Source organism: Lampris incognitus, chromosome 6, assembly GCF_029633865.1.
Source record: "Lampris incognitus isolate fLamInc1 chromosome 6, fLamInc1.hap2, whole genome shotgun sequence".
NCBI lineage: Eukaryota > Metazoa > Chordata > Actinopteri > Lampriformes > Lampridae > Lampris > Lampris incognitus.
Window position 1 is genome coordinate 23,227,957 of NC_079216.1, and position 16,946 is coordinate 23,244,902.

At 47.4% G+C, this 16,946-nt stretch overlaps 1 protein-coding gene across 1 annotated transcript in view; it reads right to left on the reverse strand.

Annotated features, from left to right (window-relative positions):
• kiaa1549la (KIAA1549-like a) overlaps positions 1–16,946 on the reverse strand; it is a 183,128-nt gene that overhangs the window by 9,785 nt on the left and 156,397 nt on the right. The window contains exon 21 of the mRNA XM_056282372.1: positions 14,963–15,060. Within this exon, the coding sequence (XP_056138347.1) occupies positions 14,963–15,060 (98 nt within the window). The remainder of the gene's footprint in view (positions 1–14,962; positions 15,061–16,946) is intronic.

A 16,946-nucleotide genomic window follows, 5' to 3' on the forward strand; every position in this document is an offset into this window, starting at 1 on the left:
TAGAATATCTCCCCAATCACAAGGGCCATATACATAATCTTGGTATCAAAAGAAAGCTAACAACAGTGGGATGGCTGCAGAAGTGTCAGAATCTAAATGTATGTTACTGTGTCAGAGAAAATAGAGCTAGAGTGAATATCAGCTTGGAAACATGAGATAGTAGCCCAAATAATTTAGGAATCATGATTCCAATGTATGATAGGTACTTGTGCCAAGTTAAAGCATAGTAATGTGATACAGTGCAATACTGCACAGGTTTTAATACTGTAATGTCCAAGCGGAAATCTAGATAATTCTAGAGGTGACCTTTAGTGCTAATGCTATTTGACTTTTTTATGTTGTATTTTGACAATACACTTGGATATACCATGATAACACAAAATATTGATGTGGATTACTATTACTGAGAATCATCTTCCCAGTAATGGAACCATTGTATGTAATAAATACAAAATATAACATAAAACATAAATAAAAACTAAAATAATATCATGAATCCAGTGTTTGGGTCGGAAGGAACCAGAGCAACTCAGGGGTTAGGCATGTTCAAGCCCATAGGCGTGTTTATTGGGAACAGGGAGGGGAATTTGCGGGATGTGTATGGCGCAAATAGAATTCTGGATATGAGATGTGTCACTGACGATGTGTATGAGTGCAAAGAGAGTGTAGTGCATGTGTGCAGAATGGGAATGTTGGAAGTGTTGTTAGTGTGCGTGTAGGCTAAGGCGTGAGCCCGGGAGACGAGGTGTAGTCAAGGCAGCGCGGGGCACTAGAATCCCGGGGTCTGCGAGGACACTCCGGGGGGGCCCAGAGGACAGGCCCGGGAATCCGAGGGGGCACAGGAGACACTGAGGAGGGGAGAGACACAGGGTCAGAATGGCACGACAACTGGAAGCACAGCAAGGTAGGAAACATGGTAAGTCTAGAATCTCAGGTACATACCGTCAGGACCTAGAAGGCACTATTGACTCTAGGTTTGCTGGTTACAGATGAGCGATCCGTACGCCCATGTGCCCTCAGTGCACGTGCTGATGTGGAGGGATGAGCAGCGCACACAGGAGATCTTGGTGGTGATGTGCTTTTTTCTGGCGGCCGCACCACAACATCCAGATCAAGATCTGTTTCTTCACCGTTAGTCTCTTCAATGTCATTGGAGTTCTTGCACCAAGCTGCATGGGCACATCCACATGCCCCACTGCAATACAGTCCTCTTCTGCGACAGAGACAATGTCTGGTACTGCACTGACTTCCACTTTCCTTGCATCCACACACTGTCAGCTGTAAGCATGTGGCTTGTACGGGTTCCTTGGTAAGAAGCTGGGGGACCAGCATACCATTCATCATGGGCCAACCGCAATTGATTGGTGAGGGCAGCTGTGGATGTGTCACTAGTGACTGTTTCCAAACCTTTGTTTGGTAGTGGGCCCTCATGATGTGCATTGACAATGCATCTTCAGTTGGTGGCAAAGTATCAACATTGGCTTTAAGTTTCGGAAAGAGAGCGCAGCGAACTTCTTGTATAGAGTTGCTGGTTGACTTAAGGTCATAGAGCTTACATATGAACTTTTCTGCCAAGGATAGAGAAGTGGGACTTGGTACTTCATCCTCACCAAAGTTGTGGAGAAGATGAGGGTACTGCTGGAACACTTTCCATGCTGTCCTTTTTCCGATTCCGGTGAACTGGCTCGTAGTGTCACATACAGTGATGGCATGAAATGCCAACAGACCATCGAGCATCTCATTTGGCAGTTTGATATCATGAACTTTGATGTAGCATGGTTTCTTAGCTGTTCCTGCTTTCATCCATATTTCTTGGCTCAGTTGGTTTGCAAATACAAGAAGTAACAGCAACACATCTGTGTCTCGGCACTGAATGATGAGCCTCTGATACCCTTTCGTTGTTGCATCAGCTGCATGTAGCAGTATGCGTGTATCCGCTTCTTCATGTGTAGCTTGTAGGTGAGATACATCAATCCCAGCTGCTGATGTGACTTTTTCAGGATCCTCAAACCCTCCACTGATAACAATTTCCTCATCATAATGCTGCACATGATTCTCAAGCTCAGTTGATAGGAAGTGGGTAAGGTTGACTTTGTTTTCATCCATTTCAATGAAGCTATTTCAGTTGGCAGGTAGCTTTACATCTCTACTCACAATTGTGCGAACCTTTCGCTGAGTAGTGCTGCGTTTTGTTCTTGTTCCACTCTTAATGGAGTTCTGTTGGCACTGATCAAACACTATATCCACTCTGGTGATGTTCCCATGTAGATTAGATGTCACTCTCTGTGTGACAACATCCGCAAATTCCCCAAAGGTTGATGATTTTTGAGGTTTTCCCATGGCTCTTACTAAGGCCATTCCATCAATGATGGTGCATGTTGTCATAACAGATGGACTGAGCTCTGTTTCCTTTGCACCAGCTTGTAGTATGGTGGCTAAGTCAGCTTTGTTTGTAGGCCTGAGCACTGAATCTGTTGTGGCAAGTAACAGGGGGACTGCACACAGTTATTTTTGGAGAAGCTCATCCATGTTGACCTCTCTGCCACTCTCCATGGATACAATGATGCGGCGAAAAATATCCCTGTCAGGCTTCACACACTTGGATCTGAGTTGTTCAAGCTTGGTATCTGTGCTGTATAGGCTTGAGAATGTTTTCGGTTTTCTCTTGGTGAGACTGTCGTGGAAGTCTGTGTTCTTTGTGCCCAGTCGGTTTTTCACCAACTCAGTGATTATTTTTTTTTGCCAGACTCTGCAGCATGTGTAAGGTCATTCAGTATCTCTTCTGAGGCAACATCACCAGTTGTCAGGGACACTAAATCATACATGTGTTCTTGTTGGAAGACGTTGTATCTCTGGAACTGATCAACAAGTTGAATGACATCGTTATTATCCCTTTTGATTCTTGATTGAAGGCAGTCTTTGTGGGTCTCCTCATCATCATCATCATGTGTCAGTCCAAACAAGGATCTGGTATCCTCTGCCAAGGAAGCACGTTCATTGTACGTGATGGACCAACGGTTTCTTGCTGGATCATTTCTAGTGATGCCTATCAATCCTCCGGCAACCTTTCCCATTTTATTGATGTGTTCAAGGTGAAGGTCGAAAGGCACCTCGTTGAAGCTGTGTTTGGTCTCCTTGGCTACAAAATCACCATCTAGGAAGCCCTGGTAGACCTCTGGTGCTGTCTGTGCCAGCTGTTCCATGTCTGCTATGAATACAACACCCCATCTTGTGTGATGGGTGTGATCATACGCAGCAAACCAAGGCATCATGCTCTTGAAGGCTGACATGTACAGGCTCCAATCACCACATCTCAGTGCCCGGGTGAACGCAAGGAGAATAGACACAAGGTCCATGTACTGTCTCCAGAAGATAAAGGTTGGCTTCTCTTCATTGGCCTTGTCAAACTCTGCAAGGAGATCTTGAAGCTCTCCAACTTTCAGCACAAGTTCCTCATAGCATGCCGCAGCTGCTTCCATTTCTCCACTTCCTATGTGCCCTGACAGTGCATCTGCCAACTCAAAGCAACTGTTGTCTATTGTGCTGTCATTATCTTCCATCCATTGCAGAAAGCTCGGCCACAATATTCTCCAAAGTGCTTCTAAGGTTAGTTTGTGTGCACGGGCTACATGGTTCCATCCCTCTCCCTTCATGATGTTTTCAGCTGTGTTCTTTCCAAACACACCACTTTCCTCAAGGATGTCTCTCAGTCCAGAATCAGCAAGATGCTGGCCAATGACCTTTGAAAAGTTCATTTGCACATGAAAGCCACCCAAGAGAATAACAATATTCTCGCACTCTTTTTGGTGATGCCACTGAAGCATCTTTGCTTTGCAGTAGAGCTGCTCGTCAAAGGTTATGGCTGTGTACCTTTGGCCCAGTTGTGTAGTCATTTTGTGGCAGTTTTGTAACACTGTCCAGATTGTGTCATAGTCGTGTGCTGGAGAATTTATGATAGGCATCATTCCAGCTACTGTTTTTTGGTGATCTGATTTTGACATAAGGTGGTTGAAGCCACTTCAAGATGGAACAACTTCCGAGTTCTGTTGCATGCACAGAATCCAGGCAAGATCCTGGTTCTTTGATTTTTTAGTTAGTTGTGTGTCTGCATCATACATTTCTGGTGTAACTGGCCCATGAAATTTTGGAGGGGGCTTCTATGATTCAATTTTAGCATCCCTGAGCTCAAACATCCCTGATGGAATTGAGTGACTTTCATCTGCCTGATTTCAGCTTCACTTTGGGGGTTTGTTCTTGAGGTTCACTTCATCTGAAAGCTGCAGTCTGGGAGGCATGAAAGGTTCCTTTCCCATCAAGGGTTTCTTCATTAATGTCAAGTTGTCATTTGCATACATGATGTATCCAGGGAGCCTTGCATTGGCAAAGTTTTGTGGAATAAATACTCTACCATTGTCAAAGTATTGCTTCACAGCCTCGTTTGCTATAGCAGTATCTGTTCTCAGCACTGACTCGTAGCTTATACTGTGCACAGCAGCATGAAGTAACTGCACTAAGCCCTTTGAGCGTGTAGCTTGGTGTACTGCAACTCCAATTCCAATGTGCTTTGGTGTTGGTCTCTGTCCACCAGATGCCAGGAACACAATGTCTTGAGCAATGCTGAGTAGCTTTGTGTTCACGGTTTGTTTATCCATATTTTCTTGGTCGCCATCTTCCGTGCATAGAAGTCGTAACAGTAGGTACAGACTCTCAGGCACAACTTCTTCTGCATGGTGCTGATCAATCCCTCCAATGACATCATGTCTTGGGGACTCCCTTATGTCTGCCTTGATCTTCAATGACACCCAATAAAGCCAACTCAGTATCTCATCGTCACAACTAGCCATACTCATTCCTTTAGTGTCATCTTGGGATTCCTGTTCATCATCCATTGTTTTCCTTAGGTTTTGGAGAGCAGCCTCAGCTGTCATTTCAGGAAATATCATTAAGGGCTCAGTTGAGCTCAGTGATTGCACAAATAATGCTTTCCCTTTAAGCAATTTGTCAAGCTTTGTCTTGAAATGATGACATTTGTATATTCCTGGTTCTAAGTCAAAGTCTTCAATAAGTTCACAGTATCTTTCCCAAACTGTTTTCAAAGAGTATATTTCACCTCTGGCAAGGCCAGTTCTAAGCTCATCTGCCACATTGTCTAAGCAAATGGCATATGGATCTGCTCCTGGCGTAGTGCTTTGGTACTTCCTGGAGAATGCCCTGTAGCAGATAAGATTATATTTTCCCTCTGCGGCAATCAAGTCATTGACTCCTGCAAGCCTGCATCTCAATACTGTGTGCTGCCGAGCTAGGTGAAGAATATTTTCCGATGTACGTAAGACTTGAATGTTGTGAAGGTTTTCCTGAGGCTTATCCTTCTGACAAAAAATAAATTTTTCCCAAATGACTGGAGCAATTGAACTTCTAGTGGAACGAGGGTGGCTTGCAGGTTCCAGTGTGTCCTTAGTGTTTTCAAAGCGCCGCTTAAGATGATCAATGACAACGGCATGGGTAAAATCAGCATAGCATGTCTTGTGCCACTGGATTTCATCGGCTTTTGTGTCCAGGAACTCCTGAATTCGATCTAGAGTATCAACATATTCTACATCTTTGTATTTTACTCGTTCACTTGCTCTAAGTCTAATGCATTTCAGTCAATCCTCAGATGCTTTTCTTAGCAGTTTAACTTGACTGCTTTTCCCACAGTCATGTTGACAAATAAAGCATTTTCCCCAATTAATATCATTTGCCATTCTTCTTCTTTTACACACTACAGCTCCCACTGGCTCCATATTGGCTCATCTGAAAGGCAAATACATAGTATCACTACTCTAGTCTCTATTCTACTTGACCACTTCGTGTGAGGAGAAATAAAAAAAGTGGATCACTGCAACATCTTTAGCTGTAGCCTACATTATCCCAGGAGCTGGCTAGCTAACCAGCAGATTTAAACTTCTAGTATTCTAATAAATGCATAATAGATGCTATAGTTATATTCCCAGTACACATGCTCACAAAAACTCATGTGCACATAGTACTCCTTAATTATAACTGTTGGTGAAGTGAAAAATTGGAAATAAAATAAGATGAAATGACCTGTGCTTGCTAGCAGATGGGGTGGCTAGCTTGCAGACGGAAAACTGTTTAGCGTACCTGTTTTTTGGCAACACTTGGTTTAAGTCTTTTATTTGACGACCAAATAACAGTTACCTCTGGATTCGACCACCATTTATTATCTCAAATCACCCATTACTTGATAGTTTTGTTTGAACTGTAGAACTCTTCTGTGATTATCTTCACTGTCATTGCTGCTGTTTTTTTGCTGTATCAAATCACAGCTTTGCTGATCACAAACAGCACCCCCTGTGGTAGGCTATGATATTGTTTTACCATTAGTTGATTTTTTATCAATAGTTTAGGTCATACTTTCACAGGAGATATATTGAGGGATAATATTACAAATTTGCTCAAAATTGCCAGAGCAAATTTTTACTAATTTGGCAGCATTGTGAAAAAAGGTCAGATTTTTACCACTTACAATGATACAATGATAAAATGACAAAAAAAATCATTTTCAAAGATGTCAACATAGCTAGAACATACTATGTCAAGGGGTTAAACATGAATACTGGATAGGTTGACAGCTTCTACCCAAAAACGTCAACTTAAGTTGCAATATCAGTTTTGGCCCCCTGACTAGTAAGAAAATCACAGAAAGTTGAATCAGTTCAGTTCAGTTTTCAAGAAATGTTGTGTCCAGATGAACTGATACAACTTTCTGTGATTCATTTATAAATTGGATCAGGTTATACATATACAGTTTTAAGTCAAATCAATGCAAAACCTAACTGCCGGTAGGAAACAATGTACACAAAAGATAGAGCTCATGTACTGACATGGATATAACAACATGGTTCTCTGTAGGTTGCTTTAGACTTAATCTATCAGTTGCAAGGAATTGAACCAGCCAACGTTTATAACAGTTGTTTTATCTCGCACCTCTTCAACACCATATCAAAAGGAGATGGAGTGGTTGCATTGGTTCTGTACATCCCAAAGCAACTTGCAAGAGAGTCAATAATTAGCATGCATGTCATGTCGAGTGCATTTACTGTAAGTACAGCCTAGATCACCACGAGGGAATGACGAGGGAATCAAGTTACATTATTAACCTAATATATATTAATCTGATATGTTAAACATTTACCTTTGTTTTACATTTGACATCATACTTTAATATTTTAGCCATACTCTCAGATTTCAAATCTAGGGGGTTCCTCATTTTGAAGTATCAAAAAAGCTTTTTATAAAGTGACTAGTAAGTGACCCGCAACCAAGTTGCGGTGATCATGACGTTTATTAGCTATCCACCCGTCTAAATCTCCCTCCTCTTCATCCTGCCAGCTAACCGCCTTCCCCCTGCCCCTAACCCCCCTCCCCAACTCCAACTCCCTCCCCCCAAATGCTCAGAATCATCTGAAATGCCGAGAAGTGGTTTTTACCCATTTTTAGAAAAATCATATTTTGCATATTTATGCATAATTATGCATAATCTTAATTTTCTGGGATTTCCCCCTTACTCTCTGAGACAATACCTACCACCTCCAAAAAGAATTAGGATCATAAATGCTTTAGTTTTCGGTCCCGCTATCTACACTAACACACACACACACACACACTAACACCACACACACACACATTCCGAAAATATATGAGTAGAAGGTGCGAAAGTACCCACACCTGTACGACACGTCACAGAGAGGATACATACCACCGTCTCTTCAGTTTATTTTCTTGTAGAGCCAGCAGGCAAGAGCATGTCTTCCTCGTCGTCAGTGTCGGACGCCATGACAGAAGAGTGTAAACAACACGCAAGCATTGTGGGTAATGTAGTGTTTCACGGAGTTTTACAGGAAACTACAACGCGGAAGTGCGCTCGACTATGGAAGCCCAAATGACTGCGGACATTCCTCGTGGAGTCCACTCCGCGTGCGTTCCGCCCGAGTATGTTTGGGCCTTTAAACATGATTCATCAGATAAGACACTCGGACACTTGCACGCGCGCAACAGCGGCCGACTTTATTGTTCGTCAGACCCGCCAAAACCCGAACCGCCCGCACGCGCTGATTTACATTCAAAAACAGAAAACTTTATTGAGTTCACTTCACGTGACAGCATCCATATACGCCCGTGCTCGACCCATGCAAATGCGACTCTGACGTTGTGGCTTATTTCACGGACGCTTTGTATTTCCAACGCTGCTCGCTGTCTCCGACCGCCATCCAGCAACCCGTTAAGAACGCGAGGTTTGTGCGAACGGCGGAAAGAGCCGAGGCGTGACGTAGCCAGAGCCCGCCATCTTGTTGAACTGCTCAGGATTCTGAAGGGATTCCACATATTTTATGCCTATTCCACATATTATGCATATTTTTAATATTCTGCTATTTTTTATAGGTGCCCCTGATCATCCCCAATAACCTCCAAAAAGAATCAAGGCCCCAAGTGCTTTATTTTGGCCGTTTATAGACTCCCACACAGACACACCAGACACACATTGTGAAAATACGGGAGTCGATGTGCCCATTTGCTATTCAATGCTCATGAGTGACAGTAGGACTTTGCTACCACAGGGTGGCTCAGTGGGATGAATGTATAAAGATCGCCACTATTTGACAAAGCAATGCACCCCCCGGAGCTTAGATGCATCTTGACCACTTCCTGATAGTGCATACTGAAGAGAGATTTTGATTTTACTGTGCATTTCCTAAGAACAGGGCGGCACGGTGGCGCAGTGGTTAGCACGGTCGCCTCACAGCAAGAAGGTCCTGGGTTCGAACCCCGGGGTAGTCCAACCTTGGGAGCATCCTCTGTGTGGAGTTTGTATGTTCTCCCCGCGTCTGTGTGGGTTTCCTCCGGGGGCTCCGGTTTCCTCCCAGAGTCCAAAGACATGTAGGTCAGGTGAATCGGCCGTACTAAATTGTCCCTAGGTGTGAATGTGTGTGTGTGTGTGTGTGTGTGTGTGCGTGTGCGTGTGCGTGTGTGTGTGTATGTTGGCCCTGTGAAGGTCTAGCGGCCTGTCCAGGGTGTCTCCCTGCCTGCTGCCCAATGACTGCTGGGATAGGTGTTATGTCTGCACACATCGACAGTGCTGCATTTGATTTGGTGCTGTTCTATTGTGCTGGGATCGATTGGTGATGCCTGCGGGCTCTGGGTTGTTTGATCGGGTCTGCCTTTGATGCTGTGTCAGTCTAAATAAAGAATGCCACGGAGAGGTTGTGTCGAGCGACAGCGCTGTGTCCTGACGTGATTTAAAAATACAATATTGGCGACGAGGATGGCTGATATCTCTCTCCCACCACCTGCCCCATTCCTGGCATTACCTGGCGAGCCTCCGGTACCATGGACTCGCTGGCTACATAGTTTTGAAAATTACATCATCGCCTCAGGGCTCGACGACGTGAGCCAGGCTAGGAAGACGGCTCTGTTGCTACACTGCTTGGGAGCAGAGGGTCATCGTGTGCTCGGGACTCTGGGGAACGTCACAAGCTTTGCCGAAGCTGTGGGACTTATGAGCACCCATTTCGCTGCTCCACAGAGTGCCCTCCTTCGGCGATTTATATTCCGTCAGCGACACCAACTGCCTGGTGAGTCTGTGCGACAGTACGTAGCTAATTTGCGAGGGCTAGCTAGCTCATGCAAGTTTGGCGCGCTTCAGGACGAGATGGTTCGCGACCAGCTAATCGAACACACCAACAACGCAAAGGTGCGTGAGACTCTCCTGCTGGAAAAAGACGATCTGCTGCTGTCCAGAGCAATTACCATCGCACTACAGGTTGAGGGAGCAGCTGAGTGTGCTGCTATGCTAAATACACAGCAAGTGGCCACCTCCAGTCAAGCTGCCAACGACTCCTCCCTCTACTCACGGCTGCCCCTCGGGACGCAACCCAACCAGAGCGAGGCGGGCGCCGACTCCACTGGGGACGTCTTGCAACTGCAACGACGGCGTTCTCGGCCCCGCCCTCAACAGTCCTGTGGTAACTGTGGGTCTCGGTCTCATGTTTCAAGGGCTCAGAACTGCCCTGCCCGTGGCCAGACATGCCGTAGCTGCGGTAAGCACAATCACTTTGCCAACGTCTGTCGATCTTCCCCGGCTGGGTCAGAGGGCCACACCCCCCAGTCTTCAACCGCCGTCATTCACAAGGTGAGCTCTGGGCCAGTGTCATTCAAATCATGCACAGTCAACATTAATGATGTGTGCATCCCCCTGCTGTTGGACACCGGTGCAAGTGTGTCTCTCCTGAATGTTGATACCGACAGTCAATTTTTCGGTTCACTGCCACTGTCCGCACCCTCAGCTGTCCTCTGTGGGTATGGTGACTCCAAAATCGATCTGGTTGGCTCTCTCCAACTGACTGTCCGCTATGGAACCAAGCTGGTGCCCAATGCAGTTTTTCATGTGGCACGCCGTGGGGCCAACCTGATGGGCCTGAACCTGTTCTCCGCTCTGGGGTTCTCCCTCTTAGACACAAGGGGGGCAGCAATCCTGACTGTCGCCACACCTTGGCAGCAGAAGTGGCCATCGCTGTTTATGGGGCTGGGCTGCCTCTCCGCCTTCACCCATCAACCTCTCCTCAACCCTGCTTTGAAATCTGTCATCTAACCACTACGCCGCATCCCGTTGGCTCTCCGTGATGGGGTCTCCGCCGAGCTGCAACAACTGCTGGAAGCTGGCATCATTGAACCGGTGGATGCGTCACCTTGGGTCTCAAACCTCGTGGTGGCTAAGAAGAAGTCGGGGGGCCTGCGTGTCTGCGTCGATCTACGTGCAGTAAATAAGGCAGTGGTCCCTGATAAGTATCCACTGCCCACCTCAGAAGAACTCACTGCTCAGTTCTATGGCTCTGAAGTGTTCTCCAAGCTCGACCTCAGACAGGGGTACTTACAGGTGCCCCTCCACCCCAGCAGCCGAAACCTCACAGCCTTTGTGACACATGCAGGAGTGTTTCGCTACACCAGGATGCCTTTCGGTCTCAGTTCCGCCCCTAGCTGCTTCCAGAAAATCATGGTCTCCGTGCTGGCTGGCATACTGGGCGTGGCCATTTATCTGGACGATATAGTGGTACACGGGCCCACCAGTGAAATCCACGACAAGCGCCTTAACATGGTCTTCGCAGCCCTGTCCAAGCACAAGCTAACTCTCAATGCTGAGAAATGTGTCCTCTCTGTGCCAGCCATCGACTTCGTGGGGTTCCGGCTGTCAGCGAGCGGTGTAACTCCACTACAATCCAACGTGGACGCCATTCAGGCCATCCCTGAGCCCAGCTCGGCCGCCCAGGTCGCCTCCTTCCTGGGTATGACACGTTACTACCTGAAGTTTCTTCCCCAGTACTCTGCGACCACAGCCCCCCTGCGCCAGCTGCTGCGTAAGGACGAGCCATGGGTGTGGTCAAAGGCATGCAGTGACGCTGTGCGTGATCTCAAGACTCAACTGACTTCACCACCAGTGTTGGCTCACTTCGACATCTCCAGCTCCACCTTTGTGACCTGTGACGCATCAGCCACAGCGATAGGGGCTGTGCTGTCTCAAACCCAGAACGGTGTGGAGAAGCCCATTGCCTTCGTCTCCCGTGCCCTCAACCTGACCGAGCAGCGGTACTCCGTGGGTGAGCGTGAGGCGTTAGCCTGTATCTGGGCTTGTGAAAGGTGGCACCTCTACCTCTATGGCCGCTCCTTCACCCTCAGGACAGATCACCAGGCCCTGACAGCGCTGCTGTCCACATCTGGGACAGGCCACAAACCCCTGAGGCTGCACCGTTGGTCTGACCGCCTCCGCCAGTACAACTTCAGCCTGCAGTTCACCCCAGGCAGAGACAATGTTGTCGTCGACCTGCTCTCTCGCTCTGTCTCCACCCCAGCTCCACAGACGGACACTGACTGTGTGGAAAAGGACATTGTCCAAATGCTACACACACCCCTCCAGGCCACTGTCTCTCTGCAGGAGCTGAGGGCAGCCTCCGAACAGGACCCTGTCCTCTCCCAGCTCCGCACCTACATCCAGAACGGCTGGCCTCACAAGGTCCCAGAGGAGCTGGCTGCGTTCGCCCGAGTCAGACAGGAGCTCTCCTGCTGGAACGACACCTGCGTGGCACGTGGGTTTTGCACAGTGGTCCCAGCTGCTCTCCGTGCACGTGTTTTGAATACGGCGCATGAAGGCCACCTGGGCATTGTGAAACTGAAACAGCGCTGCCGAGACCTGGTGTGGTGGCCGGGGATAGACAGAGATATTGAGGCTCTGGTGAAGGACTGTTCTGCCTGCCTTGTGAGTGGCAAGACTGGCCACCAGGCTCCCCCACCCCTGCAACCTCTCGCCTGGCCCTCTCAGCCCTGGGAACACCTGCAGTTGGACATTTGTGGTGAGATCCATGGAGCTCCCCACCACCAACGCTTCATGGTGGTCGCCTACGACCTACACTCAAAATGGCCTGAACTCACCACTTCCGGCACTGTGACCTCACAGATCATCATCGACTTCCTGGACTCTCTTTTTTCTCGCTGGGGCCTCCCAAAGGCCATCACCACTGACAACGGCCCTCAGCTGGTCTCTGCTGAGTTCACTGCTTATCTCGAAAGCAAGGGCATCCGTCATATACCACCCCCAGGCCAATGGCGGCGTTGAACGTTTTCACCAGTCACTGAAGAACGGCCTCAGAGCACACATGGCCCAAGGGTGCTCTTTCACGCAAGCCATCCGTCACACTCTGCTGCACTATCGGGCCACACAGCACTCGACCACAGGCATCTCCCCAGCCTCTCTCATGCTAGGCCGGGAACTGTGCATGCCCCTTGACAGGCTCCGCCCCTCCACACCTCAGGCACCTCCCTCTGGGGTCAGAGCCTCAGTCACTCGTCAGCAGACGCGGATGAAGCAACGGTTTGACCAGTCAAAACGAACCAGGGTGCCAGACATCAATGTGTCAGACTGGGTCAGGGTCCGCAGGCCCCACAGGGACAATAAAATGGCTTCATACTGGTCCTCTTCTCTCCAAGTCACCCGTCAGCTGGGCCCAGCCACTTACCTCCTCAGCGATGGCACTCGGTGGCACTCCAGTCGTCTACGGAAGGTGTCAGCTCCGCCACACACAGCTGGTGACACAACCATAGCCATTCCCTCAGCATGGCGAGACGCCCCGGGGCTTCATGCAGCTCCTACATGGGCCCCAGACATTTCTGGGCCTCAGCTTCCCCTGCCATCTCCCTCCCCACCTCGGCCTGCCCAGCCTCAGGCCGCCCCGCGACCTGTTCGCACACGTTTACGCCCTGGCCACCTAGAGGACTTTGTGTCAACCTTTCATGTTTGAAATCCTGCCGGGGGGGGGGGGATGTTATGTCTGCACACATCGACAGTGCTGCATTTGATTTGGTGCTGTTCTATTGTGCTGGGATCGATTGGTGATGCCTGCGGGCTCTGGGTTGTTTGATCGGGTCTGCCTTTGATGCTGTGTCAGTCTAAATAAAGAATGCCACGGAGAGGTTGTGTCGAGCGACAGCGCTGTGTCCTGACGTGATTTAAAAATACAATAATAGGCTCCGGCATCCCCACGACCCTGAGAGCAGGATGAGCGGTTTGGATAATGGATGGATGGATTTCCTAAGAACACATTACTCGTGTGAGATAGATAGATAGAAACTTTACTAATCCTGACAGAAATAGAATTACCTGTACTAAAAGGTTTTTGTTAACATAAAATTGTCTCCATCCCAAAATCTATGATTTAAAGTGGGGATAAGCAACCCTGGGTGGAAGTTAGGAAGAGCTATCTATATTTTGAAAACATCCTGCAAAAGAATCCACCCCCTCACTTTTGACTAAGAGCCTTGTGAATGCGTAAACTGATCGATAGCAAGTGGGGCCCAATGCAGACACCAGCTTGCAAAGAACTCTCCTGATTGGCTGATGAGGAACACGTTCTGTCTCTGGTCAGAACAGCTAGGGTACAGAGACCAGGTTTTATTCTCAGTGCATCTATTAACATGGTATCTGTCATGATGTAGAAAGATTTTGACCAATTATTATGAAAAGTATTCCGAATTAAAATCGCTAATTAGATTAATTAAAATAATATTGTTAACTTTTTGATGACTGTGATGCCAACATAGATGCCTGTGTAATATATCATAAACAATAAGGGTTTTATTTACATAAGAGGAATGGTTGTCCAGCTCAGTTTATGACGTTCTGTTGCTCAGCTTGTCTCTGGCATGCTGCAACACATTGCTTCTCAGTGGTGTTCCCTACTTAGAGGTATTATATTGTATCTGATGTTTCACCACTAGGTGGAGAACATGCCTCACTATGCAATCCAAAGAGCTTCACAGTCTGTCATTCGCTGCAGTCCTGAGGAGCCCGGCAACGCAGTGAACACAGCAGCCGCATTTAAATGAAGGAGCTGCTTGGTCCAAATGATGCAGAGCAGACTAACATAGGAGCCTTGCAACCCGTATCCAGACAGAGAGTGAGAGGAAAGATAGCATGTGGATGTCGAGGTCTTTCAGTTCAAGTAATTTTGATTTTGATCAATTTTGATCAACAAGAACTAGTATTTGGACCACATAATCCAGTGCCTTCCCCATTTCAGATTTATACTTTTAATATACTGAATGACTAACCCTGACGATGCAACGTGACTGGCAGAGAGGTGTGTTCTGGTAACATTTACCCATGCAGCACACGCACACATCCATCAAGTTTGCCCAAGAAATGTAATTACGCACCATATGCTCGACATAAAACAAGTGTTGCAGCCAGCGCAGCTTACTCAGATAACCCCTGACGACTCACCAATGCAATAAAATGCTCTCTGAACAGCAAAGGAGCTTCAGTGGTTTACAGATTTTGTCTTAATAATTTGATGTGTTTGCCTGTAGGTTGCATGCATGTCATAAGCGTGTGCATGTTGTGTAGGCATTGTACCGTCGTAGTGAGGTTACAGTAGGTGGTGCTGGTCGTGAGGGGATCAGAGGTGGAGGAGGCCCAATGCCCATGTCAGGAAGTTGGGTGAACCTGAAACCCTGCAGCAACAGCAGCAGCAGCATTTCACGGTACAGAGACAAAATTACATACACATAGGTCATGATGCATGCTCAGTAATCCAGGTAAGAAAATCACAGAAAGGTGAATCAGTTCATCTGGACACAACGTTTATTAGAGAAACGTTTCATCACTCATCTAAGTGACCTCTTCAGTCTCAACTGACTGCAGGTGTCCCCACCCTTATAAACAATACAGAGGCAGGGCAACCCGAACCAACGACCAGTTTCATATGTAAATAGGCGTGAGCGTTAACTAGAGTTAAAATGGCCATGTGTACTATTCACAGAGGATCATGGAATAGTTGCAATCACAGCATTGTAAGATGGTGACAGATGTACTCTTAAGCCCCCCCCCCCCGGTTCAAGGATGGTCACCCCCTCTTCACATAGATAGCCTTTTTGACTCCCTGTTCAAACCCGCATGCCTCCCTATCAAGGATGTGCACATCCTCATCCTTGAAAGAGTGGCCACTGGTCTGTAGATGGTGTAGACTGTGGAGTCCTGGCCTGACGTGTTAGCTCTCCTGTGTTGTGTCATCCTCTTGGCCAGCGTCTGTGTGGTTTCCCTGATGTACAAGTCATGGCAATCCTCCTGGCCCCTTACCAACGTACACTATATTGCTCTGTTTGTGCCGGAGGACCCGATCCTTGGGGTGGACCAACTTCTGGCGCAGTGTGTTTTGGGGTTTAAAAGTAACTTAGAGTGGTGTTTGGAAAATACACGTCTCAATGCCAGTGAAACTCTAGTTAATGGTCACGGTAATTTGCATATGAAACCAGTCGTTGGTTTGGGTTGTCCTGCCACTGTATTGTTTATAAGGGTGGGGATACCTCCAGTCAGGTGAGACTGAGGAGGTCACTCAGATGAGTGATGAAACGTTTCTCTCAATAAATGTTGTGTCCAGATGAACTGATTCACCTTTCTGTGATATGTACATAGATAGATATATCTAAAAAAAATTACATATATTTAATAAATATGACAACATTTATTGAAGTATGTAGCTTATTTCTACACAGAGCCACTCAGCAGTATTCAGTATTTAAACAGTTGAAAAAAATCATTAATCATGAGTGCTGTGATTATAACAACACTTCAACAATATAATACTAATAACCAGATACGGACAGACAAGGACAGAGGAATTCATGAGAGACCGGTCAGAAAGAGAAGGGTTATGTATAACTAACATCCAGACTGGTATTACTGAACACTGACACTGACCAAACATTAGAACCAGCTTGTCTCTGAATTCAGTGAAGTGGTCAGATTAAAACCAGACGAAAACAGGGGCGTCTGGTTGGTGTAGCGGTCTATTCCATTGCCTACCAACATGGGGATCGCTGGTTTGAATCCCCGTGTTACCCCTGGCCTGGTTGGGCGTCCCTACAGACATAATTGGCCGTGTCTGCAGGTGGGAAGCCAGATGTGGATATGTGTCCTGGTCGCTGCACTAGCGCCTCCTCTGGTCGTTCGGGGCGCCTGTTCAGGGGAGAGGGGGAACTGTGGGGAATAGCATGATCCTCCCACATGCTACGTCCCCCTGGTGAAACTCCTCACTGTCAGGTGAAAAGAAGCGGCTGGCGACTCCCACATGTATCGGAGGAGGCATGTGGCAGTCCGCAGCCCTCCCCGGATCAGCAGAGGGGGTGGAGCAGCAACCGGGACGGCTCAGAAGAATGGGGTAATTGGCCAAGTACAATTGGGAAGAAATAGGGGGTAAAAATACCCCCCCCAAAAAAACAAAAACAGATGAAAACTAAAAGCTCTTGTTTATTTCGCCTCTGAAATTCACTTCATAATGGGGATGTACAGATGAAGGAGCATCGGATCGGTTATAAAAGGATTTCTAAGCCTTGATGGA